This window comes from Schistocerca piceifrons, chromosome 2 (assembly GCF_021461385.2).
Source record: "Schistocerca piceifrons isolate TAMUIC-IGC-003096 chromosome 2, iqSchPice1.1, whole genome shotgun sequence".
In the NCBI taxonomy this organism is placed as follows: domain Eukaryota; kingdom Metazoa; phylum Arthropoda; class Insecta; order Orthoptera; family Acrididae; genus Schistocerca; species Schistocerca piceifrons.
The window spans coordinates 374,273,123-374,298,901 of record NC_060139.1 but is presented as its reverse complement, the minus strand read 5'-3'; the positions used below and the strand labels follow the sequence as shown (position 1 = coordinate 374,298,901).

At 42.1% G+C, this 25,779-nt stretch overlaps 1 protein-coding gene across 1 annotated transcript in view; it reads left to right on the top strand.

The window, feature by feature from the left end:
- LOC124775408 (bone morphogenetic protein 8B-like) overlaps positions 1-25,779 on the top strand; it is a 151,032-nt gene that overhangs the window by 14,226 nt on the left and 111,027 nt on the right. Inside the window, exons 2-3 of the mRNA XM_047250241.1 lie at positions 18,906-19,077; positions 23,558-23,703. Of these exons, the coding sequence (XP_047106197.1) occupies positions 18,906-19,077; positions 23,558-23,703 (318 nt within the window). The remainder of the gene's footprint in view (positions 1-18,905; positions 19,078-23,557; positions 23,704-25,779) is intronic.

Here is a 25,779-nt window from a genome sequence, read left to right as displayed (position 1 = left end):
AGGGGCAAAAAAACTTCATTTTAAATATTTCGCTTAGTTTTTGACTGAATTTAAACATTTAAAATGCTGTCATAATCTACGCGTTAAGAAGTATAACCTGATGTCAAAAGTTTAACACAAGAAGACAAGTACTCCACTTAGAATATGTGTGTGCATCTTGAGGCAGTATGACTAACGGCACGCAAATGCCCAGACTTTATTCATCCAGTATATAAGAATGAGAGCACTTAGCGACTTCCAGCAAACTTTAGACATAATTTCAAACATTCAAGGAACTTTTTCTCGCTGACAAGCCCCACAAAATGACGAAAGGAAAAGCGTCTATCGCTTACTACACTTTCGGTTTTCATGCAATAAAACTTCAGCGTCACACACGCCGCTTTAATTTATACTGCTTTACTACCGAACCCATTCGCAACACAGTTTGCAGACAGTATCCACACATACCACTGAAGCTACCTCCAAAATTGTATCATTGTTCGACTCACAGTTCAGGAGTTATGACGTCGAAGACGTTTACGTGCGTGCAAGACTAACTTGTGCTTAAAATGACGTGCAGTAAAAATTTAACATCGGGGATAACGTTTTATTGTCTCTTTACCACTAAATCTATTTCAATGCACTTTGCAGTGTCCACGCTGATCACTGAATGTAAATGCAAAATTATATCACTGTGCGACACACAGTTCAAGGGATATGACGTCATAGCCATTGGGATGCTACAAAACTTGCTTTTGCTTAAAATGGAGACTACATTAATCCAGTGTTTCATAATGAGAGCACTTGGCGACATCCAACAAACGTTAAGCGTAATTTCAAATCTTCTCTAAACTTTTTTATCTTTCGTATGCTTAACTTCAAATATTTAACACATTAACTCATTTGTAAAGTAATCATATGTTCTCTTAAACATCGGGGATGTATTGGTTGTACACTAAGTGGTGTAGGTAGCGGTAATATTCATTCAGAGTGAGAGGGAAAGACATCAGGGCTTGCGTGGAACTACACTATCCAATCAAAAATATACGGCCATCACTATCTAATGCGGATTTAATCACATGACGCGAGAGAGGGCCCCTACAGTGTAAAAAGAGGTGAGGACTATTGTATTGCCGGCCGGGGTGGCCGAGCGGTTCTAGGCGCTACAGTCTGGAACCGCGCGACCGCTACAGTCGCAGGTTCGAATCCTGCCTCGGGCATGGATGTGTGTGATGTCCTTAGCTTAATTAGGTTTAAGAGTTCTAAGTTCTAGGGGACTGATGACCTCTGCAGTTAAGTCCCATAGTGCTCAGAGCCATTTGAACCATTTTGAACTATTGTGTTGTCAGTAGAAGAGCAGTAACAGGAGAATGGTTCAGTCAGGAGAGCGAACTAACTTCTATCGTGAAGTATTCATTGAAAACCACCTGAGTAACAGATTCATCAGGGATCTAAAGTTGCCCAAATCGACTGTTGGAGACGTGAATATGAAGTGGAAACGCGAAGAAACAAACACAGGTAAACCAAGACAACGCAGATCTCATGTAATGACGGACGGGGGCCATCAAGCTTAGCGGAGGATGGTTGTTAAATAGTCACAAGAAATCAGTGTAAGGAATCACTCGAGAGTTCCAAAATGCTACCAGCAGTCCAGCTAGCACAGTGACTGTTCACTAAGATTCGAAAAGAACGGGGTTCAGTGGTCGAGCAGATCCTCGTAAGCCACACATTTGTGCATCAATGCTCAGTGAACCTTGAGAGTGGTGCAAAGATCATCTCCACTATTAAGTGAATTGGTGTGATGGATTATGCTATAGCCTGTGACAATCCGATGGAAGGGATTGGGTTTGGCTAATGCCTGGAGAACGTTACCTGCCATCATGTGTAGTGCCCAGAACGAAGTACAAAGGAAGTGGTGTTACAGTATAGGGGTGTTCTTAATGGTTAGGATGTGGTCCCTTACTGCACTTAAGAAAACGCTACATGCAAATGCATGACAATCCATCCTTTCATAAAGAGTATCTGTGAGGCAATGGTTTGTACCAATAACAGTCCTGAAATTGACTGACCTGTCCACAGTCCCTACCTGAATCCAAGGATAATTTAGAACGTCGTCTTCACTCCCGACTCCAGCGTCCAACATCTTTATCTTCTTGAGCAAGAATCAGCTGCCGTTCCTCAACAGACATTCACACACCTTACTGAAAGCATCCCCAGTAGAGTGGAAACCATCATAAAGAAGGGTGAACACATTCCTATTAAACACCATTACTAGGGATCTAGATACTTTTGATAAGGTAGTGTACGTCCTTAAGTTGTCAATGGCTGTGTTGTCCTACTTGGACGGGATTTTCTGAGTATATATAACAAAATTGGATCTGGAATGGTGCATAATAGAGTTGGATTGGACATTGTCCTGTATATGTGTTACTCCCAGAAACACCTAATGGCACAAGGAATGCCCCAGACGTCGGGAAAGCAATCTAAACTGTGTGCACGGACCCTTAGAATCAACTTGCGGGATAAAATACCGAAAGGTGCAGGGAACCTAGCCAGGCTAGCTCTAGGAACAGATCTGCCAGTCAATACTTTGTGTATAGTAGAACCCTTGGCAGAAAATGAGGAACTGGACAAGGAACAGTGTTCTGTACCTTATAGTTTATCATATATGCAGTAGATTGTCGGAACCCGGATAGTGCCAGTCAGGCTCGATAATTTTGGTTCAGTGGAAGTGGAGCCAACACGAAATGCACTGATAGCTAACGTAGAAGTGGTGGAGGAAGAAGAATATTCCACATCATCTCCAACAGGTGACAAAAGAATTTATAAATCAACGCTCTATGACGAGGAAACAGAAGATAGTACCAGACCAAGAGTGGCACCAGTAGCAACTGAATCAGAAAAAAAGCTCTGTACCACGTAAGGCCTACAGATTTTTGTGACTATCGTTATTTAAATCAACTTAGGATCACAGATGCGCCCCGCCCCGGTCCCCTCCCCCCAATAACAGACATCACAGAAACTTTAGATAACCTCTCATAATGCGATTATTTTATGACCATGGAATTGTGAAGGTTGGTTCGATCAGTCGCAGGTAGCGCCGGAGGGCCGACCCAACATCACATTTATTACCAATACTACCAAATTCTATTCGGATTGAACATATTTTTAGTAAAAGCCTCAGCGTGAAGAAGACAGAGATTAACAATCTTATAAACTCATTGAAACAGTTAATATTTCCGCCATTTATCTGTATAAGCTATAGTATTTTAGACTAAATACCCTTGGCATCATGCTGGACGGTGATCTGTGGACACACTCGCGTAGATGCTGGCAAATGGTTGCCGCTTGACAACAAGAACAAATGTAAGGGGCCATGCAGTGATACAAAAATACGAAAACTACAAAAATTAGGAATATCCGACTGCTATTTACATGAAGGAGTATAGCATGGGTATTATTCACGTAACTTTAAGAAATTATGATAACTGTCGTACACTTCTCAACGTTGTCATTGTCTTACAAAGCAATCTTTATAAAGTGTCGTAATACAGGGTGATTCAAAAAGAATACCACAACTTTAGGAATTTAAAACTCTGCAACGACAAAAGGCAGAGCTAAGCACTATCTGTCGGCGAATTAAGGGAGATATAAAGTTTCATTTAGTTGTACGTTTGTTCGCTTGAGGCGTTGTTGACTAGGCGTCAGCGTCAGTTGATGCTAAGATGGCGACCGCTCAACAGAAAGTTTTTTGTGTTATTGAGTACGGCAGAAGTGAATCGACGACAGTTGTTCAGCGTGCATTTCGAACGAAGTATGGTGTTAAACCTCCTGATAGGTGGCACTTATCTGTCTGTAACTACCTGAACGTCAACCACCCGAGGCGATGGATCGGCCGCCAGGCAGCCCGTGACAGAGCACTTCATCACTGGCCTCCAAGAAGCCCTGATCTTACCCCCCGCGATTTTTTCTTATGGGGGTACGTTAAGGATATGGTGTTTCGGTCACCTCTCCCAGCCACCATTGATGATTTGAAACGAGAAATAACAGCAGCTATCCAAACTGTTACGCCTGATATGTTACAGAGAGTGTGGAACGAGATGAGAGTATCGGGTTGATATTGCTCGTGTGTCTGGAGGGGGCCATATTGAACATCTCTGAACTTGTTTTTGAGTGAAAAAAAAACCTTTTTAAATACTCTTTGTAATGATGTATAACAGAAGGTTATATTATGTTTCTTTCATTAAATACACATTTTTTAAGTTGTGGTATTCATTTTGAATCACCCTGTACAGTACTATCAGATTCTCATGAATACCACGAAAGACGGAACGTGTAAGTATTCCAAGCATATTATTGTTTATGAGAAAGCCCATAAAAAACTTGACACAACGTCCTCAAGATGAAAGATTGGGTTTGGATAGTTAGGAGTTATTTCTGAGGAGTACAGTAAATTAAGCACTCCCATAAAGGAAAAGAGACGGAGAGCGAAATCGGATTGCTTTCTGAAGGAGTCTTGAGTGATTTTTGGAAACCGTGTAAAGCCTAAACCTGAATGGCCAGAGGGCGATTTGAACCGCGGTCCTCCAGAATGCGAGTCCTTTGTCTGAACCACTTCGCTACTTCACTCGGTAACGAGTATGGGAATCAACCACCAAATTTTTAATACTGGATATTTAGGAGCTGTTCTGGTGAGCGCTGCAATTTACCGCTTCTTGAGACGAAGAAAGACAAGAAGACAATAGGTAATGGATGTGATCGGTATGTGTGAACAGGGTGTTACAAGGTCATGGCATGTACCACTATGACATAATTCCAAGTGTATATCTGCTTCAATAAACTTCAAGTCAGAACTTGGGTATCCCTACAAAAACAGACATGGTGGACACTACACAATGGTTACTATAAATTCGTGTGTACTCAAAGGTGTGCTCTGTGTCAATCTGGCACAATATTTGCAAAACATCGTTGATGTTGTAAGTGGAAAAAATGCTGTATCCTTTTGTAGCACTAAAATAAATATGTAGTGAAACGGAATCTCTGCACAGAAGCCCTTAAGATTGCCACAGCAGTGACTTTCGAAACATCGGGTTTCCTATATAGTTGTTTTAGTGTTACAAAATGACGCGTTCTAGTAACAAAAAGGGTAGTATTCAAATCGTTAACGATGAAATCCAGACCATTCGAAAGATCGGTGTTCCGGAACAATAATACACATTTAAGAGGCACATATAATCTTACTATCACTGGATTACATCCAAAGTAATTTATTTCTACACTTTAGAAAACAGTTAACTCGCTCCTGGTGTAGCATTTCCCGCCAAAGTAATATGCATACAACTTTTATTCTATGATCCAATCCTCTAATTCTTATTCTAACGAAAGCATGCATTGGATAGCTCATGTTGCGCCTCCATTACCTAGTCCTAGACCATTCTTCGTCTGGGGTCCGCCAATGATTCACGAACGCAATTCTACGGAAGTATGTACCGATGATGTGTACGAATACCAAACATTTGTCCCCCATTCTAAAATACAGCTACAGTTGAGACGTCGTAAGGAGCTCTCTGGCAGCTCGCCAGCTTGCCATCGTTCAACAGAGAAGTGCAAACGGCAGTGGGCGCAAACAGGAGCCGTCTTAGAGCTGTGACAACACCGAGGCGTTGCCAGGGAAACGTCTACAACAATCGTGCAATAGTATTGGTTGAGTTAGGAGCACGAAGCTGCCGCGCCACGTCAACTGCAACTATCAATGATCCACTTAACGCCTACTCAACTATAGTTTTGAAACATTGGAGTGGAATAGATATATAAAGAAGAACATGAGAAAAGATAAGAATATAGTTACCACTGAATGCAGTAGCAGACAAAAGGCATTACGTGGAATTGTAGAGAAACTGGCTAGAAGAAGAAGAAATGTAACTTCCTGAAAAACTTCCTTTAACTAGGTCAAACGCTTTTACCAGAATCACATAACTAGAGGCTGCAATCGTTTTAGGACGTCATTTTTCAATTCAGTTTTGCAATTGTAGTACGAGTGCATTCAGGTCATAACCAACATAGACGCGATAAAGATAACTGAAAAGTTCAGTGAATCAGAAAAAAGAAACGAGACGTTGAATTCAGTATTTTCAGAGTTATTAGTAGAATAAACAATCTATAGCTTGCTGAAAAGAACAGTAAATGGAGAAGAATGAGAGCCAGAGGAAATATAAGAGGTGTTACAAAACAGAGGTAAGAGAACACGCTAAACAAAAAACTTCTCAAATGTTACTGGTAGAATGTAAAAATTATTTCATGAAAATTCTTTTTCAGAACGACAATAGAAAGATAATAGTAACGAAGAATAGCGAATAATGAGAAGAAACACAAGACATTCATCACGGAACTGGAAGGTTTTGTAGAATAAACGAAGGATTTATGTTGCCGAGGAAACTAAATCGCACAAACTAACTCATGTAGAGAAGGACAACGAAAACTGTTTAGGATAAACAAAAACAAATTTTTTCACCAAAGAAAACCTATCAGTTACAAGAATAGATGTGGAATTAAACGGACAGATTCACGCGTCTAAAACTAGTTTATCTTTTTTTTTTTTTTTTGAAGTAGAGAACGAAGAGTTAGGAGGCTAGAAGAGCTTAAAATATCCTGTGTTAGAAGGATTTTAAAAATTAAGTATCTTAGATTAAACCCGTAACGGCACAGAAAATTTAAGGGATGAATGCAGCTGACCCGCAGTAATTACTGAGATTTGTCTTGGATCATTTTGGGTTAGTCCATTTGTTGATGGAGGATCAGCGCTGTACTAAAGTGGGCGAAGAAACTTGAAACATATAACGCAGAACATTAAATAAATGACAGGAACGAGTACTAAACAGTCGTTTTCCACATAAATAGCCGGCCGCTGTGGCCGAGTGGTTCTAGGCGCTTTAGTCCGGAACCGCGCTGCTGCTACGGTCGCAGGTTCGAATCCTGGGTCGGGCATGGATGTGTGTGATGTCCTTAATTAGGTTTAAGTAGTTCTAAGTCTAGGGGACTGATGACCTCAGATGTTAAGTCCCATAGTGCTTAGAGCCATTTGAACTTTTTTAATTCGTCCATTTCAGAACGACTTCCAAAGTACGCAAACAATGACAATGCTCAGTCACCGTCTTGCGACAGTGAAGATGTTGAGATCGTAAAAATGAAAATAGGATACTACTTTTCGTCACAGGTATTCGAAACATGCTTTTTCAGTAAAATGCAATACACAATGAAACTATATTGGTGAATGAAAGATGAATTATTCTTTTCCCTACAGTACTATCAAATCCAGCTGTGTGTTATGTAACTGTGTAGTACGTACATACGTTATTTAAGACATTTACTTTAACTGCCCTTTTAAATGTGTTGGTTTTAGTAATAACGTTAATCTTAGTGGGCAGCATATTGCACAATTTGAAACCCTAGTAGAAAATACCGTTTGAAGTTTTTCATTTATTTTTCCTTGGTAAATATACGTTAACGTCAGGAACCTGTGGCGAACTTTTTACTGTTGGTACCACGTAAGGTGACCGCAGTCATCATCACCGTATGCAGCCTCGCATTAATCCCCTATTTAGAAATGGCCGATTACGACGCCAGGAAAACGCAGTAATATATACTTTGGAGACTTTAGTCAGAGAGATTATGTTGTTCAGGTCAGCACCTAAGTCATAGGCCCAATCCCCGTCCGAACTGTTTTCCCTTTCACTCATTATTACCATCTGATCATCCTTTGTAAAATTCATATATGAAAACCAAAGGTCATCAATCACATAGCCCTGCAATCTGTTTAAATGTGCTGGTGACACGATACTCGGTACATAACAACATTTGCTGCAACTAAGGGCCTCCTCGGCTCGCCCATGCACTCGTACTTTCCTCTTCCTAACGTTTTCACCGAGCGAGGTGGCGCATTCGGAAGAAGGGTGGTTCAAATCCCCATCTGGCCGTCACATTTACGTTTCCTGTGCTTTTCCTGTATCGTTCAAGGGAAGTGCAGAAATGGTTGCTTTGAAAAGGACGCGCCAAATTTTCTTCCCCATCTTTTCCTAATCCGAGCTTACGCTCTCCTCCTAATAATCCAGTCGTCGACGGAAGCTTGAATTCTAACATTCCTACCTTCCCTCCCAAACGTTTTTCATATCTCTACGCTTCCTGGTCACGCATCTGATCTGATGCATATTTTTTATTTTTGTTATTGTCTTAGGCTCGTTTTCAGTTGACTCTGGCAGCTGGCGAAACTTAATTATTGTGTGTACAATAAAGATTTATAATCGTGTTCATATCCTCACAAAATTTCGATCATCTCACAGCTCCCAACCACCCACATCACCTCTCGTACCCTTCATCTACATTTACTCTCTGCTTGATGCTTTCAGCTGTGCCAGAAGGGACAAGAATCTTCCTTAGCGTTCTTAATGTAAATTGCTCATCCTATAGGTCTAAAGTCTTCGGAGAGATCATCTCAGTGTTTTACAATAATCACTCCTCTGCATCTCCCCCCCCCCGTCCCTCCAGTGAAATTATTAACCAAAGTCACAAATTGCTCTTCCTATAGGTCTAAAGTCTTCGGAGAGATCATCTCAGCGTTTTACAATAATCACTCCTCTGCATCTCCCCCCCCCCCCCCCCCCCGGCCCTCCAGTGAAATTATTAACCAAAGTCACAAAAATATCACCACCCATTTTACAACGATAGTACCACACATTCCAGTCATGGTCAGTAATTTCAAACGTAGAATCGAGGACAAAATTTTATAATTTAGTGAATTAGTTACAAATGCGAGTTCAGTAACGTCAGGTAGATGTACATAAATGGTAATTACATACAACGTTTCCTGCCATTTATTTTTATTTAATTTTTTAGGAAACTAGGGAACAATGTTTTATGACACATTCTGTAATTTATAGATGAGAAATTAAGCGTAAGTCACTAGTCACTTGTAACGGCATTTCAAACAACACGAGTATTTCGCAAAATATACAGCCTGTTATCAGATCTTCATTTGTGTGTCAAGAATAGCTGTTATTTCGTATTCCCCTAGAAAACATACTTAAACTATGTTCTATAAATTCTTATATATTTAAGCATTATAGCCATCCACCTGTCTCATTTGAAAGCAATCTTTGCAATGAAGTAACTTTAGTTACTGAGGATTGTAAATAACTTGCACATATTCCTTCCAAGCGATTGCACGTTACAACCACAAAATAACTATATGTTAACTACAGTTGATAGTGACAGCGTCAGTGCAATGGTCCCAAAAGATATCTGACACTGTGAAATGAGAAATACCTAATGTCTGGTCCTCAGCCACAACAGCTCACTCGTCAGGTAATGACCAGTACGTCCAGATCAATGTTATTAATCACTTCGTCTTAAACTGAACATCGTAATCTTCCATTATAACAAAAAAACGACGAGTGATGACTGCCTAATTTTCCTATCTACACATATGTAGGTCTGGAAATGACGTATACTTATACCCTGTCGCCTATTACATAAACCAAAGTTTCGGTTTTCTCCTTTTTCCAAATGTTGCTGTCAACCATTAAGAAGAAGTCTGTTTTCCTTGGTAGACACACACAGGAAATAACACTCACTAAAAATGCGATATTTTGTAGTAATGGCACTCTATTAAGTATTCCTGGGAATGAGCTGTAGTGAAAAGTTTTGAATTCATTTGGATTTCACTTGATTTATATAAACATTTTATGCACTGTGCCACTGACGTGAAAGATAAGTACTGATTGCAATCTTCTCTTTAGCTTTGGCAGTACAAATTATGTGCAGCTGAAATATCTTTTGACGTAAATTTTTATATTTATGGCGCTGCACTTTTTCATACACCCCCTTTTTATAATGCCGATCTAATTTTTCCGTGACTTCGCTACGTTATTTGAAGTGAATGCCAAGAAGATTCCACAAACAATCTAGAGATATTCTTTAGCATTATTTATCATTCCTAGTATGATTCATCTTTAATGACTACGGCGATGACTACTCAATATTTCTGTTTCTTACTTCTCACTGTCGTATAAGACTTGCAAAATCGACCCATAGTTTTGAAGCATTTATTCAGTGTGTCGCTACGTCAGGTCTATTCTACAACAGTGCACAGAATCTGCTAGTCATTACTAGCAGGTTACTTGAAGACTTATACCGAATTATTATACGGAACTTCCAGTTGCTAAATGGAACGTACTCATGACGGTTAGTATTATGTCTACGAAGCTTTTGGCTCACAGACGTATCTGTACCGTCCTCGTGAAATCAAACGCCCGGGTTGCCTACATGCATGGGCAGATTGACGGTAAGGGGAGCTTTGTGAAGGATAACTGCCGCATGCAAACACTCATACGTTTTGCTCCCCGAATCACAGGCCAGTATTTTACCACCAATAAAAATAAAGCATCCAATCAGTATGTACCCCAGAGCCGCCCATCCTATTCTCTGTAATCCACTTGGCACACAAACACGACATTCGGTGGTTCTTTGTACCCAGCTGATGCTAGACAGAAAATTTAGTGCCTTAATGTTATTTCCACATCTATAATTTCTGTATTATTTATTAAACCACATAGACACTGGCACTACTGAGAGTAATTTACAGATTAGGGTACACTAGATACCCAAAACTATATGTGGTATGATTCTTGTGCCCACTTATTGCAAGGCACAATTCACCCTCAAATCAAATCGCACAGCGTTAAATCCTAGTGTAAGTTGTCTGCATTATTTGTCAAAAAGTCGTCTTAGTTCGGCTAAAACCGATACACCACCTGCTAGAGTTTGATGATTAGGGCACCATGTATGTGGGGAACGAAAGCTATCTCCCTGGTACTGGAATCCACAAGTCGCCAGGCACAGTGTTTGCATCATACATGAAACGTAATGTAATAGACTTCATCTAGCCTAGAACATTTGAGAATTTTCAATTATGCCTTTTATTTCTCGTCTAGTATTATTGTTAAGATATTCCATATCCTCTTGCATATACGATGTCAACTCTTCCCCACATTCTAGCAGAACTTGGATATAGAACTTCAATTTTACTACTTTAATAAACAAATGATCATTAAATGTGGTTATTCAGACTTTTCGGTTGCTAATGAAAAAACTTGATTTAGACACAATGTAATCATCATTTTTAAGAAGAGCCCAACGTCAATGGCAATTTATAAGCACTTTGTTGAAATAACTCCAATCTAGTAAACGTCCTAAGACCCATTTTTTTTTCTGCGAGTACTCCACCATATCGTCACTTCCCACTGTATTTACAGTAAAAGATGATATCTGTGTTTAAAGTAATCTGTAAGCCTTGTTTGCCCATCTGCAATAGCTTGTTCTTCTTCCAATAGGAGATTACGTTCTTCTTTTGTAGCAATCATTTCTGTCAAATTGTCCAGTTTACATTTTTACTTTGACCTCAACCACTTCTAGTTTTATTTTGTCTACATGTTACACTTTAACTGCACTTAAGGAAAAATTTCCGTAGTAGGATACAGTCTAGGTCTGTTCCATACATTGCTTCTTTTTCTTAAGAGTAGGAGAATAACATTATCTGTGGGAACTAATCCTTCTTCAGCACTACCTATATTTATATTGTGGAGAACAGTGTGCTTGATTGAGAAAAATACGTTTCTCCTGCTTTCACATAACACTTATATCTTTGTGGGAGTCTGTATCAAGAATTTTCGAACAGCTTGTTGTTGTTGTTGTGGTCTTCAGTCCTGAGACTGGTTTGATGCAGCTCTCCATGCTACTCTATCCTGTGCAAGCTTCTTCATCTCCCAGTACTTACTGCAGCCTACATCCTTCTGAATCTGCTTAGTGTATTCATCTCTTGGTCTCCCTCTACGATTTTTACCCTCCACGCTGCCCTCCAACACTAGATTGGCGATCCCTTGATGCCTCAGAACACGTCCTACCAACCGATCCCTTCTTCTAGTCAAGTTGTGCCACAAACTCCTCTTCTCCACAATCCTATTCAATACCTCCTCATTAGTTATGTGATCTACCCAACCAATCTTCAGCATTCTTCTGTAGCACCACATTTCAAAAGCTTCTATTCTCTTCTTGTCCAAACTATTTATCGTCCATGTTTCACTTCCATACATGGCTACACTCCATACAAATACTTTCAGAAACGACTTCCTGACACTTAAATCTATACTCGATGTTAACAAATTCCCCTTCTTCAGAAACGCTTTCCTTGCCATTGCCAGTCTACATTTTATATGCTCTCTACTTCGACCATCATCAGTTATTTTGCTCCCCAAATAGCAAAACTCCTTAACTACTTTAAGTGTCTCATTTCCTAATCTAATTCCCTCAGCATCACCCGACTTAATTCGACTACAATCCATGATCATCGTTTTTCTTTTTTTGATGGTCATCTTACATTCTCATTTCAAGACACTGTCCATTCCGTTCAATTGCTCTTCCAAGTCCTTTGCTGTCTCTGACAGAATTACAATGTCATCGGCGAACCTCAAAGTTTTTATTTCTTCTCCATGGATTTTAATACCTATACGAATAGCTTGTAAGGACATAATTAACACTATAGGCAGACAGAATATATTTTATAACTTTTGTCTGTCTCGATTATCTGGGAGGTTTACTTGTACTACAGTTACTTTTGTGTACTCTTTGTTACCACAGTAGATAAATTGGAAAATATTGTTAAATATCAATCTGCAACTGTGGTAAGCTATCCGATATTTCATACCACATAAAAGCTATTGGCACAGAGTACAGTGTAGCATATTGTAAATACTGATTGTTAGATTTCAACATACAGGCAATGTTCCACAGGGCCAAACACACCATATATTCTGTAGTTGTAAATCTTAGCGTCCAGTCTAGTAATATCATGTTCTTTAGCAACGGAAGACTTAAAAGTTTCTTATAGATGCATATCAGGCACACTTTATAAAATCGAACAGACTTAAACCACTCCATATTATAGAAATTATACCTGTAAGTGGAGATAGGGTGTTAAGTGTAAATAAAAGAAAACTGGAAATGGATGACGTCATAGTCAGATCGTAAACCGGACAATTTTATGAAAAAAAACAGTGCCACAAAGGAAGAACATAATCTTATTGGAAGAAGAGCAAACCATTGCAGATGCTCAAAAAAGGCTTTAAACACAATACATGGGAAAATCCGTATACTAATAGTGAATACAAGATCTCAACATTTACTGCAAATAGAACGGAAATGACCATATGTTGGAGTACCCGCAGAGTGCTCGCGTATCATGTCGTTTTTGGAAACCCAGAATCTACTCTGTAGGAATCAACATGGATTCCGGAAACAGCGATCGTGTGAGACCCAACTCGCTTTATTTGTTCATGAGACCCAGAAAATATTAGATACAGGCTCCCAGGTAGATGCTATTTTCCTTGACTTCCGGAAGGCATTCGATGCAGTTCCGCACTGTCGCCTGATAAACAAAGTAAGAGCCTACGGAATATCAGACCAGCTGTGTGGCTGGATTGAAGAGTTTTTAGCAAACAGAACACAGCATGTTGTTATCAATGGAGAGACGTCTACAGACGTTAAAGTAACCTCTGGCATGCCACAGGGGAGTGTTATGGGACCATTGCTTTTCACAATATATATAAATGACTTAGTAGATAGTGTCGGAAGTTCCATGCGGCTTTTCGCGGATGATGCTGTAGTATACAGAGAAGTTGCAGCATTAGAAAATTGTAGCGAAATGCAGGAAGATCTGCAGCGGATAGGCACTTGATGCAGGGAGTGGCAACTGACCCTTAACATAGATAAATGTAATGTATTGCGAATACATAGAAAGAAAGATCCTTTATTGTATGATTATATGATACCCGAACAAACACTGGTAGCAGTTACTTCTGTAAAATATCTGGGAGTATGCGTGCGGAACGATTTGAAGTGGAATTATCACATAAAATTAATTGTTGGTAAGGCGGGTACCAGATTGAGATTCATTGGGAGAGTCCTTAGAAAATGTAGTCCATCAACAAAGGAGGTGGCTTACAAAACACTCGTTCGACCTATACTTGAGTATTGCTCATCAGTTTGGGATCCGTACCAGATCGGGTTGACGGAGGAGATAGAGAAGATCCAAAGAAGAGCGGCGCGTTTCGTCACAGGGTTATTTGGTAACCGTGATAGCGTTACGGAGATGTTTAGCAAACTCAAGTGGTAGACTCTGCAAGAGAGGCGCTCCGCATCGCGGTGTAGCTTGCTGTCCAGGTTTCGAGAGGGTGCGAATATATTGCTTCCCCCTACTTATACCTCCCGAGGAGATCACGAATGTAAAATTAGAGAGATTCGAGCGCGCACGGAGGCTTTCAGACAGTCGTTCTTCCCGCGAACCATACGCGACTGGAACAGAAAAGGGAGGTAATGACAGTGCCACGTAAAGTGCCCTCCGCCACACACCGTTGGGTGGCTTGTGGAGTATAAATGTAGATGTAGATGTAGAAAACGATGGCTCTGAGGACATTCACCACTTTAGAGGATATCCTGTGTTTATAAACTACCATTCGTGTTTGGATCTGCTGAAAACAGATGGTTACACTGTGCCTAAATGTGGTGGTCTCATCATTGTGCAGCTGTCAGCACAAAAACCATTTGCAGAGTTTAAAAGGGGTGGAATCACTACATTTAGTCATCATCGTCTGTGTGCACACTCTGCTAGAATATGGGGAAGAGTTCACAACGTATACACAAGAGGATTACTATGCACGAAATAAAAGGCAAAATGAAAAATTCGCAAGTGTACTCCTCTAGAAGAAGCGTTGTACATTATTTTTCATGTATGATACATCACTGTGTCCAGTGTTATTTGGATTACAGTTATGTGGAGAATGTGTCTGACTGCTGCATATGCTGTGCCCAGTGATTTGATTCTAGCAGTTCTTGTATCGGTTCTAGCCTGACTAGGTTTTGACAAATAATACAGACTACTTCGACTTTGAAATAACTGTCTCGCACTTAATTTGATGGGGAATAGAACCTTGCACCAAGTGGGTACAAAGATCGAATGACAGTCGTGTCGAGTGCCACCCGTGGTATAGAGAACGAGATGGCCGACTCTGGGGGTAGATACTGATTTGTTGTTTAATTTTTAATGGCAGGTGAATACTGGGCTGTGATTGGTGAGTAAAATAGTGTGCACGTTTGGCTTAGGAGCTCTCTGATCGACCTACTCCAAAGAAAGAGGCACAGGTGAAGAAAGAGTGAAAAGTGTGTGTGTGTGTGTGTGTGTGTGTGTGTGTGTGTGTTTTTGTATGAGTATGTGCACGTGTGGATGGTACTAAGATAGTATGGCGCTAAGCTTATAAATCATGAGCCAGGAGCCACATATACAGGATGGAGAAAAACGGTGTAACGAAATTTTAACTCTGGATAGCTGGTGCCAGTAGGAACCAGAATTACTCATGTTGTGTAGGTCGAAAACGAACAATTTTTAAACTACGGAAACTTGGCGCCACGCGCTCCGATTGGCCGCGGGATTGCCCTGTTGCCGGATGTTCTGAGCTACACACTACCGCGAATGCTTTCCCTGGCAGAGATCGTGATGTATATCCAACGCGGACCGCACACTCGATGGTAGCGCGACAGCCTTCCACTCCGGGGGCGGGCCTGGAGGGGAATCTGTCGGGGTCCCGATACATCCATTGTATTTTCGTGATAAGACATACCGGGAACAAACCCATCAACAACTTTCGGAAAGCGTTTGACTCGGTGCCCCACTGTAGACTTCTAACTAAGGTACGAGCATATGGGATTGGTTCCCAAATATGTGAGTGGCTCGAAGACTTCTTAAGTAATAGAACCCAGTACGTTGTCCTCGATGGTGAGTGTTCATCGGAGGTGAGGGTAACATCTGGACTGCCCCAGGGAAGTGTGGTAGGTCCACTGTTGTCATCTATCTACATAAATGATCTTTTGGATAGGGTGGATAGCAATGCGCAGCTGTTTGCTGATGATGCTGTGGTGTACGGGAAGGTGTCGTCGTTGAGTGACTGTAGGAGGATACAAGATGACTTGGACAGGATTTGTGATGGTGTAAAGAATGGCAGTTAACTCTAAATATAGATAAATGTAAATTAATGCAGATGAATAGGAAAAAGAATCCCGTAGTGTTTGAATACTCCGTTAGTAGTGTACCGCTTGACACAGTCACGTCGATTAAATATTTGGGCGCAACATTGCAGAGCGATATGAAGTGGGACAAGCATGTAATGGCAATTGTGGGGAAGGCGGATAGTCGTCTTCGGTTTATTGGTAGAATTTTGGGAAGATATGGTTCATCTGTAAAGGAGACCGCTTATAAAACACTAATACGACCTATTCTTGAGTACTGCTCGAGCGTTTGGGATCCCTATCAGGTCGGATTGAGGGAGGACATAGAAGCAATTCAGAGGCGGGCTGCTAGATTTGTTACTGGTAGGTTTGATCATCACGCGAGTGTTACGGAAATGCTTCAGGAACTCGGGTGGGAGTCTCTAGAGGAAAGGAGGCGTTCTTTTCGTGAACCGCTACTGAGGAAATTTAGAGAACCAGCATTTGAGGCTGACTGCAGTACAATTTTTAAAAAAATGGTTCAAATGGCTCTGAGCACTATGGGACTTAACTGCTAAGGTCATCAGTCCCCTAGACTTATAACTACTTAAACCTAACTAACCTAAGGACATCACACACATCCATGCCAGAGGCAGGATTCGAACCTGCGACCGTAGCAGCAGCGCGGTTCAGGACTGAAGTGCCTAGAACCGCTTGGCCACAGCGGCCGGCAGTACCACTTTACTGCCGTCAACTTACATTTCGCGGAAAGACCACAAAGATAAGATAAGAGAGATTAGGGCACGTACAGAGGCATATAGACAGTCATTTTTCCCTCGTTCTGTTTGAGAGTGGAACAGGGAGAGAAGATGCTAGTTGTGGTACGAGGTACCCTCCGCCACGCACCGTATGGTGGATTGCGGAGTATGTATGTAGTTGTAGATGTTAGCTCGCGTACAGAAAGTCATTTACAAATTGTGTCGGTCCTGAAAAGGGCCTTTTTTCTACATAGGAGATAGTTTACTTAAAGCAGGTGCTAGAAATGGCGACCTTCTGACGCGACACAAGCTTGGTAACGTCGAACGCTGTTTTGCCAAACTCCTTCAAAGATTATTGGCATTGCTCTGATGTGATTGGCGGCATGTTGAATTAGATCCATTAATTCCTCTTCGTTACTAGATGGTTTGCGTCCGGGTGTGTGAACTAGAACCTTGAAGAATGCCCACCGGGAAAAATCTAGTGGCTAGAGGTCTGGTACTCGCCTGGGTCATGTCCCTATGAGCACCTATGCCAATTACCCGGCCATCGAAGTGTTCATTTAATATCCGCGTGCAGCAAGACTGTTATGTGCGGCGGCCCCATCACACTGCAACCACATTCGTAGCCGTATGTCCAGGCGAACATCTTCCAGCAGACCAGGTGGAGCTTCTTGCAAAAAGTGAAGGTAATTTGCTCCGATAAGTCTAGGAAGTGGGCGGACCGGACCAATCAGATGGTCACCCATAATGCCTGCCCTAATGTTGAGCAAAAATCGTTCCTGGTGTCCGTGAACGTACGTGACGTGACGATTTCTCCTTGCCCAGTAATGAACGTTTCGAGAGTTGTAAAGGCCATCCCGATGGAAGGTGCACTCGTCGGCAAACAACACAATGGCGGGGAACAAAACCCTGGCCTGTGTTCATAGTCCGCCACAGGAGTTAGGTCTTGTACAGGGTGGAAACTAAATGGATGCTGGCCGTCATCCCTCAAAATCTCCCAGACTAACCGATGAGTAATCCCCATGTCGTGTCCAACCGCTCGAGTACTTGTCGTAGTTGCTTCCCCGAAGCGCTCGAGAACAGTCTCTTCAAATGCAATATCCCGTTGTGTTCGAGGTCTTCCAGCATCACCATGATATCCTGCTAACAAACCAGTTTCGCCATGTCGCCGGTGAATTGCTGTAAACGTTTGCGGTTGTGGGTGGCGTCTTGCCGGGTACTGTCCCTCATTCAACCATCGAGCTTCATGCGCATTACCGTCGACTAGTCCATAAACAAAAACAATATCTCGTTTTTTTTCAAAAGAATACTGAGCCAACATACTTACTGTACGACTAAATCGCAGGTGGCGTTTGTGCGCTGCGAAGCGAAGCTTACGTGTGAATGCCTCTGACGTGTGGTGGAGATAAACAGCGTGACCTATTCGACACTTGTGCGTATCACGTTGCGACAATGACGGGGGGAGGGACGTTTGTGTGTGTGAACCGACAACCATAGTGCTGCCCGTCAGCCGACGAACGGCAACAGGGCAACCCTACGGCCAAGCGGAGCGCGTGGCGCCAAGTTTCCGTAGTTTAAGAATGGTGCGTTGTCGACCTACACAACATTAGTAATTTTGGTTCCTACTGGCATCAGCTATCCAGGGTTAAAATTCGTTACACAGTTTTTCTTCATCCTGCATATACTACTACTGTTCCATCTAATACAGGCAACAAGAAATGTCTGGCTGCTGTACTACGCAAGTGATTTCACATATTTTAATCAATTAACTCACATTTCATTTTTATTTACCGAAAATACGTGTACCGTTATCCATATAACGACAAATACTGGTTACGGAAAGCTCCGTGAATGTCCCCACGTTACATATTTGAAAATGGTTTAACAGCAGTTTTCTAAAAATCTGAGTTCATTAAACATATTGGACAGCAAAATCTTTATTAGTTGTGGTTGAATAATGTTAAATGAGTCATCATGTTCCACAATAATGCTCACGAAACCGTAGTGTACAGAAATTCCCGTATCACCGATATGCCGACGAGCGATAGCATGCAACAGTCAGGACCGCTGTAAATGTTACAGGTACTGGGAGTACCTCTGGCGGACGGTCACCATGGGAGCGCCCACTCTTCGCGACCGCAGGCAGCACCAGAATACATGACGAGGCTGTACCACGCAGTCGTCGACGAAGATGGCGTCGCCAGGGCGCCCAATCCTTACAATGCACGTGTAGTGCGCTGCTTTCTGGAACGCGGTCAGTACTTCAAGATACGGCACAACTTACTGTATGTTCTCCAGTGTTTATTAAATACCAGACACGTAATTTTAGAAGATTCTCTTTCTTATAATCAACTTCGCAGGCGCATTGCAACACGCACCCTTCTTCTTATGAGTCACAATCGAAGCGTAGAGCGTCCTAATCTTAAGAGATGACAGCCACCTGAAATATAAATCGTACACATTCCCTTGGATCAAAACGAGACAGTTTATAAAGGGTACAAGCCAAGTCGTTTACAGCACGGAATCAAAGGGCAAACACTTCTGGTACTTAATAACAAGCAGCCTAAAAAAAATGTTCATAGTTACACACCCAGCTTCAGTGACACACCCAGTTTTATTTTAACTAAGTTAAAAAAAAAAAAAAAAAAAAAAAACGCTTCTGTCTTGCACAACTAACAAAACCACTGCTCAGTATCATTACAAGAACAGGGCATCATTGCACACACTGGTCGCACCAACATTAGGACCGACGACAGCGCGATCGCCGGAATCCGTAATTCACAGTTTTTTCCTCTGAGCATGTGAAACCACAGTCGTAACTGACTAGTACGTCTTGAACACTGAACATAACAGGGTCTTCATGCTAAGGTGACAGATTTTGCGTCTTCGTGCAATAGAAACTAGGGACCCCCGACAGAGTGAGACAATACTTCGTTGTAATGCATGTATCAACGTTTATGGGCACCAGTTTGAATCGTTTCTCAACTGCGCTTTCAATGAATGAACACCGTGCGTCCAAGTGCTGACTTAGTCGCAGCTAATACGGACGCCTTTGACATTTTCTTTGCTGCATTAAAATGCCTGTTTAGAACCCCTCCCTCTAACACCGGTTTTGATTTTGTCGACAACTTATGAACACTCAGAATATGTATTGTGACTGACTTTTTTAAAATTTTATTTTCCCTGCGTACTGGCTTGTGTGGCAAATGGGGAACTAGTATACAATTTAATGGACGTATCTACGAAATGACTTAGAAGCAATATTTGACCCTGAAAAGACGGACGGGGGCAGTTGGAACCCGCTGTAATTGAAACTCAGGTCCTACAACTTTAATAGCATTATGGACGCTGCCAAGCACAACGTTCTGAAGACCTTTAATCCAAGAACCTCTGATAAGGCTAGGCGCAAATTGAGACGCATATAGCGCGTGTGGCGCGACGCAGCGCAGCGCGCGTTTTTTATAAATTCACAGGTTCAAATGGCACCACGCAGATTGGGAGCTGACGCGACTGGGACGCGACACGCGCCTCCGCCGGGTCGAGCGACGTGGTTGCGGCACAGTTTCTCGCGCCTCGCCCCACGCAAACACTGCGGGAGGGGTGTGGCAGGGAGCGGGAAGGCAGTCCTGCCATTTGCTCACTTCGGCTTGGCGCATATGGGCAGTACTGCCCGTCCTAAAAATACAGCCTTGTGGTATGCTGAATTTTATTACCACTGAGTAGTGTTTCGTTTTTCGCCGTTCAAGCGCTCCATTTATTTTCGCTAGTGCGTAATAGTTTTCAGTTACGAGTATCTGTGCAGTTCTTTTGTTTTTTTTTCTTCTTTTGAACAATGCACAGTTCAGCAGCTGGTGAGCCATTAGCCACTGGGATTATATCTTCTGCCTCCACTATGTTTTCAGATCGTAAGAAGGGACAGACGATTCGTCGTGAGGATAGTGAATAAGGAAGTAAGGAATATTATAAAATCACGTGATTTAGAAGCAAGGCAGGAAAGTAAAACAAGGTTACCTACTTGCTGCCTGTTATACTGATGTATCTCTACGATCTGTTGCAAAAAGTCGAAAAGGTGTAATTTCCACAGATATGACCACTTTTTGCTTCTGGTAATAAGCGTCCAAGATATGAAGTACGTAAAGTTTCACTATCGTTACTTGGATATGGATGTAATAAGAGACATTATACTATGTACATGTAAACATCATATTTCCACTGAAAGTTAGAAACAGTCGAAAAGCAGTCACAAATAACAATGTTTTAATTGCCTCGCCGTGATGAGAAAAAGCATTTCAATTGTTGCATACACATTATCAGCATTAATAAACTAATTATTCAACAGGCTACACAAATGAAAAATATGGTCGGTATTTTTACGAAAGGAGGAATATCCTAAAAGAGTGTGGTGATTAGATATATTTAATTTGTTGAAATACTGCTGACAAAGGCAGATCTACTTTCATGACAATGTTTTTCGAACTCCAGCTCACAAGGCACACATGGTTAGCTTGTACATTCCAATCGCGCGGATTATCCTCCGCTGCTGACAATACACTGACCATTGTGTTGTGCGACAGATCAATGGTTTATTTTTCTCAGTAACAACTATTTTATCCGCGATCACACATTGTAAGTTTGCCAAGCCGTAAATGAGTAACCAACATCTGGAATGTGCCTATCATTCGGCCTGAAGGAACGCTCATAATTATTTTAATACTGCTCAGATCAAGAGAAGGAACAAAATCCTTTGCTAACCTTCCATTCCAGTCGCTTATTGTTAAAAAAAAATACGATGGGTTACGGGGATTCATCCAAAATACCAGCAGAATTGGCAATTTATTTTTGTGTGAGTTGTTAACCTTTTCTCATTCGAAGAAGCATCACCATTTATGAGTAACGGCCACATCCCTCTTGTTGGCAGGTTTAATTGTTCTTCCTTTGCCAAAACACAGTATAGTTTTGCACGTACTCATCTTAGCTATTGCGACACAATTCTGAAACAGAGTGCCTCATTAAACAAGCAATTGGCAATCACCAGCTTACGAGAAACCTCATAGTGTCGGTTTGCAGTAACATAAGAGAAGAAATTTCATGTTTATTTTCATACTCGCTAGCTGTCGATAACTCTTAAAAATTTAGTCACTGGAGTGAAAAAAATAAAACGGAAAGTGTAAGTAGTGATATATCGCCATAAATAAGAAAGTTCCGTGAGTTTACGAACTGGCAAAATACTGTCCTCCTTGTGTGCTATCATTCACCAAACTTTCGTTGCGATGTCTCGAGCGGTTTAGGAGATGTGAGAGATTTGCGAGTGTTTCATTCTCGCGGACGTGAGATCGGAAGTGAGAATGCTACATAGGATCCATTTTCTCGAGATCGGAGGTAGACAGAGACCTCCTCCCACGTCTAAACAAAAATTCAACATGTTAGCTAAGTTTCATACGCAGCAACATATGGTGTAATACGCACCGAACGCAAAATCATAGCGACCCTTATTTTTCATTGTAAACGTTTCGAATTTTGAGTAGCGTTTTACTAAAACGTGTATACCACAATAAGTATGACAATTAACGAGATGCTTCGTTTCTGTCAGCGCAGGGCGTCGTCAACTGGCCCGTGCAAATACGTGTACGCGTCTCAATATGCGTTGGACCCCCGCGACATGTGCGGAACGTGCGCGTCGCGCTGTAGTGTCGTGTTGCGTCTCACGTGCTATACGCGTCTCAATTTGCGCTTAGCCTAAGGATTTAATCCAGAACACTGGTGCAATGCCTGATGATTAGGAATTTTATCCCTTATGGGCCAAACATTGGAGGATTTCCCCCTCCCCGGAATGAGATTTTCACTCTGCAGCGGAGTGTGCGTTGATATGAAACTTTCTGGCAGATTAAAACTGTGTCTGACCCAGACTCGAACTCGGGACCTTTGCCTTGCGAAAGGCAAAGGTCCCGAGTTCGAGTCTCGGTCTGGCACACAGTTTTAATCAGCCAGGAAGTTTCAAATTTATTTTCTTCAAACCGGCTGGCTCTTGAGTCGAGGGTCACACCACACCACAGAATCTACCAAGATGCAAAGAAACTACAGGTCTTTCTTGCACTGTTGCTGCAATATCAGCGAAATTTCTTCTTCCAGAATGATAACGCCCGTACTCACAACATCTACCACCACCTAATGTGCTTTCGTCATCTTTACTAGCTTCCACGATAATCATATCTTTTCCCAACTGAGCATTTGTGAGATATAACTGTAACGTCGCCTTATCCGATCTGAATTATCAGTAATATCGCTTGACCGATTACGAGAACATGTGAAAATATCACAGGATATTATGTCGCGCGATGACACTGCTTATGTCTTTGATGGTCTTCATTCCAATACTCACTTTATTTCAAGAAATACCACGATACTGAGATTGTTGTGCAAGTAAATTTGTTTACACACACACACACACACACACACACACACACACACACACAAACCATTTCCCATTTTCGGTTAGTCTCGTAGTTACCAAATACTGTCTAGACTTCCAAACGAAAGTGACGAGCAAATTTCTAAGAACGGGAGGGACTAATAAGAATACACACGAAAAAATTTTGATTTAATTAAAAATTCGTAATATGCACACAGTAAAGAACTTTCTTCCATCATATTAATGAAGCTGGATACCACTCTTCCATTTACTTCCTCAGTGTGTGTAAGTGCCTAAATGTTAGTAATACTGTTGTTTGTTGCAGGGAGCGAGCGAGAGGATGTATTCCTGTTCAACGTGACGGCTCTGCCCGCGGGAGAACGATTGTTGCAAGCGGAGTTACGAGTTTACCGGCTGCGACATAACCTCCGGCACTCTCTCCAGAGTAACGACGAATCCCACGAACTTCTGGTCAGTACGAACTGCACGTCTTCGCTATTGCTACTATCCTTTTCGGGGGAATCCTGACTGAAATCATACCCTCTACTGAGTAACAGCGAAAATGTTAGGAACAGAATCATCTCGTACACGACTCCCACAGATTTTTTGACGTCGGCAATTTGTTGCTCACGTCGACGTGTAGTATATTGGGTATGATCTCCACCTGATGAAAATGTGCACTAATTATCATATGATAAGCTCAAAGAAGCTACATTTATGCATCCAGGCTGTTGTAAGAGTCATTAAAATAAAGCCTGCTAGTTTTGAAAATGCTGCTCCCACATACTCCAGTGCTATTGGAATGTCATCCAGGTATCTACCACAAAAAGGAATACATTAACGAGCTGTTCTAGGTATTTCTGGAAGATCGTAGTAACATTAGTCTGTTACAACAATACAAGCGAAGAGGTGTATATAGTACTAGGAACTGTATCTCTGCGTCCATGAATAACTACACTTCAGGTCTATTTTGGAAAAAGAGTGGCCCCTGGCCAGTTTTGCTAGTAAAGCCTCCACTCGAGGAATGGGTTGCAAATCTACTTCCCGAAACCCAGTTTCGCCAACAAAAGTTCAGAGATTTTTCAAGAACATTTTATGAGTATTTTGGTACGTGATTCGTTACAGAGTAATAATGTAATTATGATTTATTGCCGGCCGGTTTGGCCGTGCGGTTCTAGGCGCTTCAGTCTGGAACCGCGTGATCGCTACGGTCGCAGGTTCGAATCCTGCCTCGGGCATGGATGTGTGTGATGTCCTTAGGTTAGTTAGGTTTAAGTAGTTCTAAGTTCTAGGGGACTGATGACCACAGATGTTAAGTCCCATAGTGCTCAGACCCATTTGAAGCCATATGATTTATTCCATTTGTTTCCCCAATTATCTATGTTTCTGTGTAAATCTATAAATACGCCTGTATATCAGTGTCAACAAAGAACGAACGCTGTTGGGAAAACGAACCCGAGCCATACTGAATGGAAGCGAAACTAGATGGTGCCAAGAACGGCGCAACGGGAAACGAACATCGACCACTGCTCGTCGCTGACCTGCTTGCTAAGCAACCCAGCAGAAGTCGCTCCTCCCATACCATCAGACTTCCGTGTGTCAAGTGTCAATATGCTGCCGTGGGCCACACTTTGGGAACCCCGACTTGACCAACTTTCACGTCATGACAGCCACCCCAGTCATTGTCTCTATGCCAGAACATTTCCATGTGACAAATAAACGTGGACACTTCAGCACATATCAGTCAGGAGAAGCTAAATTTAAACCCCTCCTGGACCAAACATCATCATTAAACAGGTGGGCACCAACGTGACGTGCAATCTGTGCTGGCCAATGCCATGTCGATGACACGGCCATCTCTACCGTCACCAGGTTCCGGACCTCTGTCTGACGCCTAACGTCCGGGTGCTCGGGCCCTTCGCTCCCTTCATGAGACTTCTACACGGAGCATCAGCTTTCATTCCCCTGCTGAGGTATCATGAAGGGCTCCCATTCCCCGCACAGCTGGGCGAGGCACAGCCTGACATATTCACAGCAGAGCAGCTACACTGGGCCAGTATATAATGGGTCAGGTACCGCGAACCTTACCTTGATACAGCCACCGCAGTGGAGGCGCACAGTCAGTGCTATCACTAACTAATACGGGTCTGGAGACGCTGTGGCGTGTATTAGCCTCACTCGCCATCGGTTCAAGCAGCTTCCAAGTCTAATGACTGTAAACAAACAATAATAAAGAAATAGCTACTTGTGTTTATGAACTGCCTTCTGCTGTTGTTCCTGCATCCATCTTCAGCAGAGAACCGTCGCCCACACCCAGACATCCCTGAAGCTCCATCACAATTGACGTCAGAAGCGTGCCTCCTCTTTCGGCCGGATTATAATTGTACCTAATTATAACTGGACTCAGAAAAACTGCTGAAGATGGCAATGGACGAACCAGAAGACTGTAGCCAGTTGTATAGTTCAGCAGCAACCATGTCCTAGGCAGCAATATCAAGTGCTGCTTTCTGAGTTTTTTTGAGCCTGTATGATTGTTTACCTCCTTTC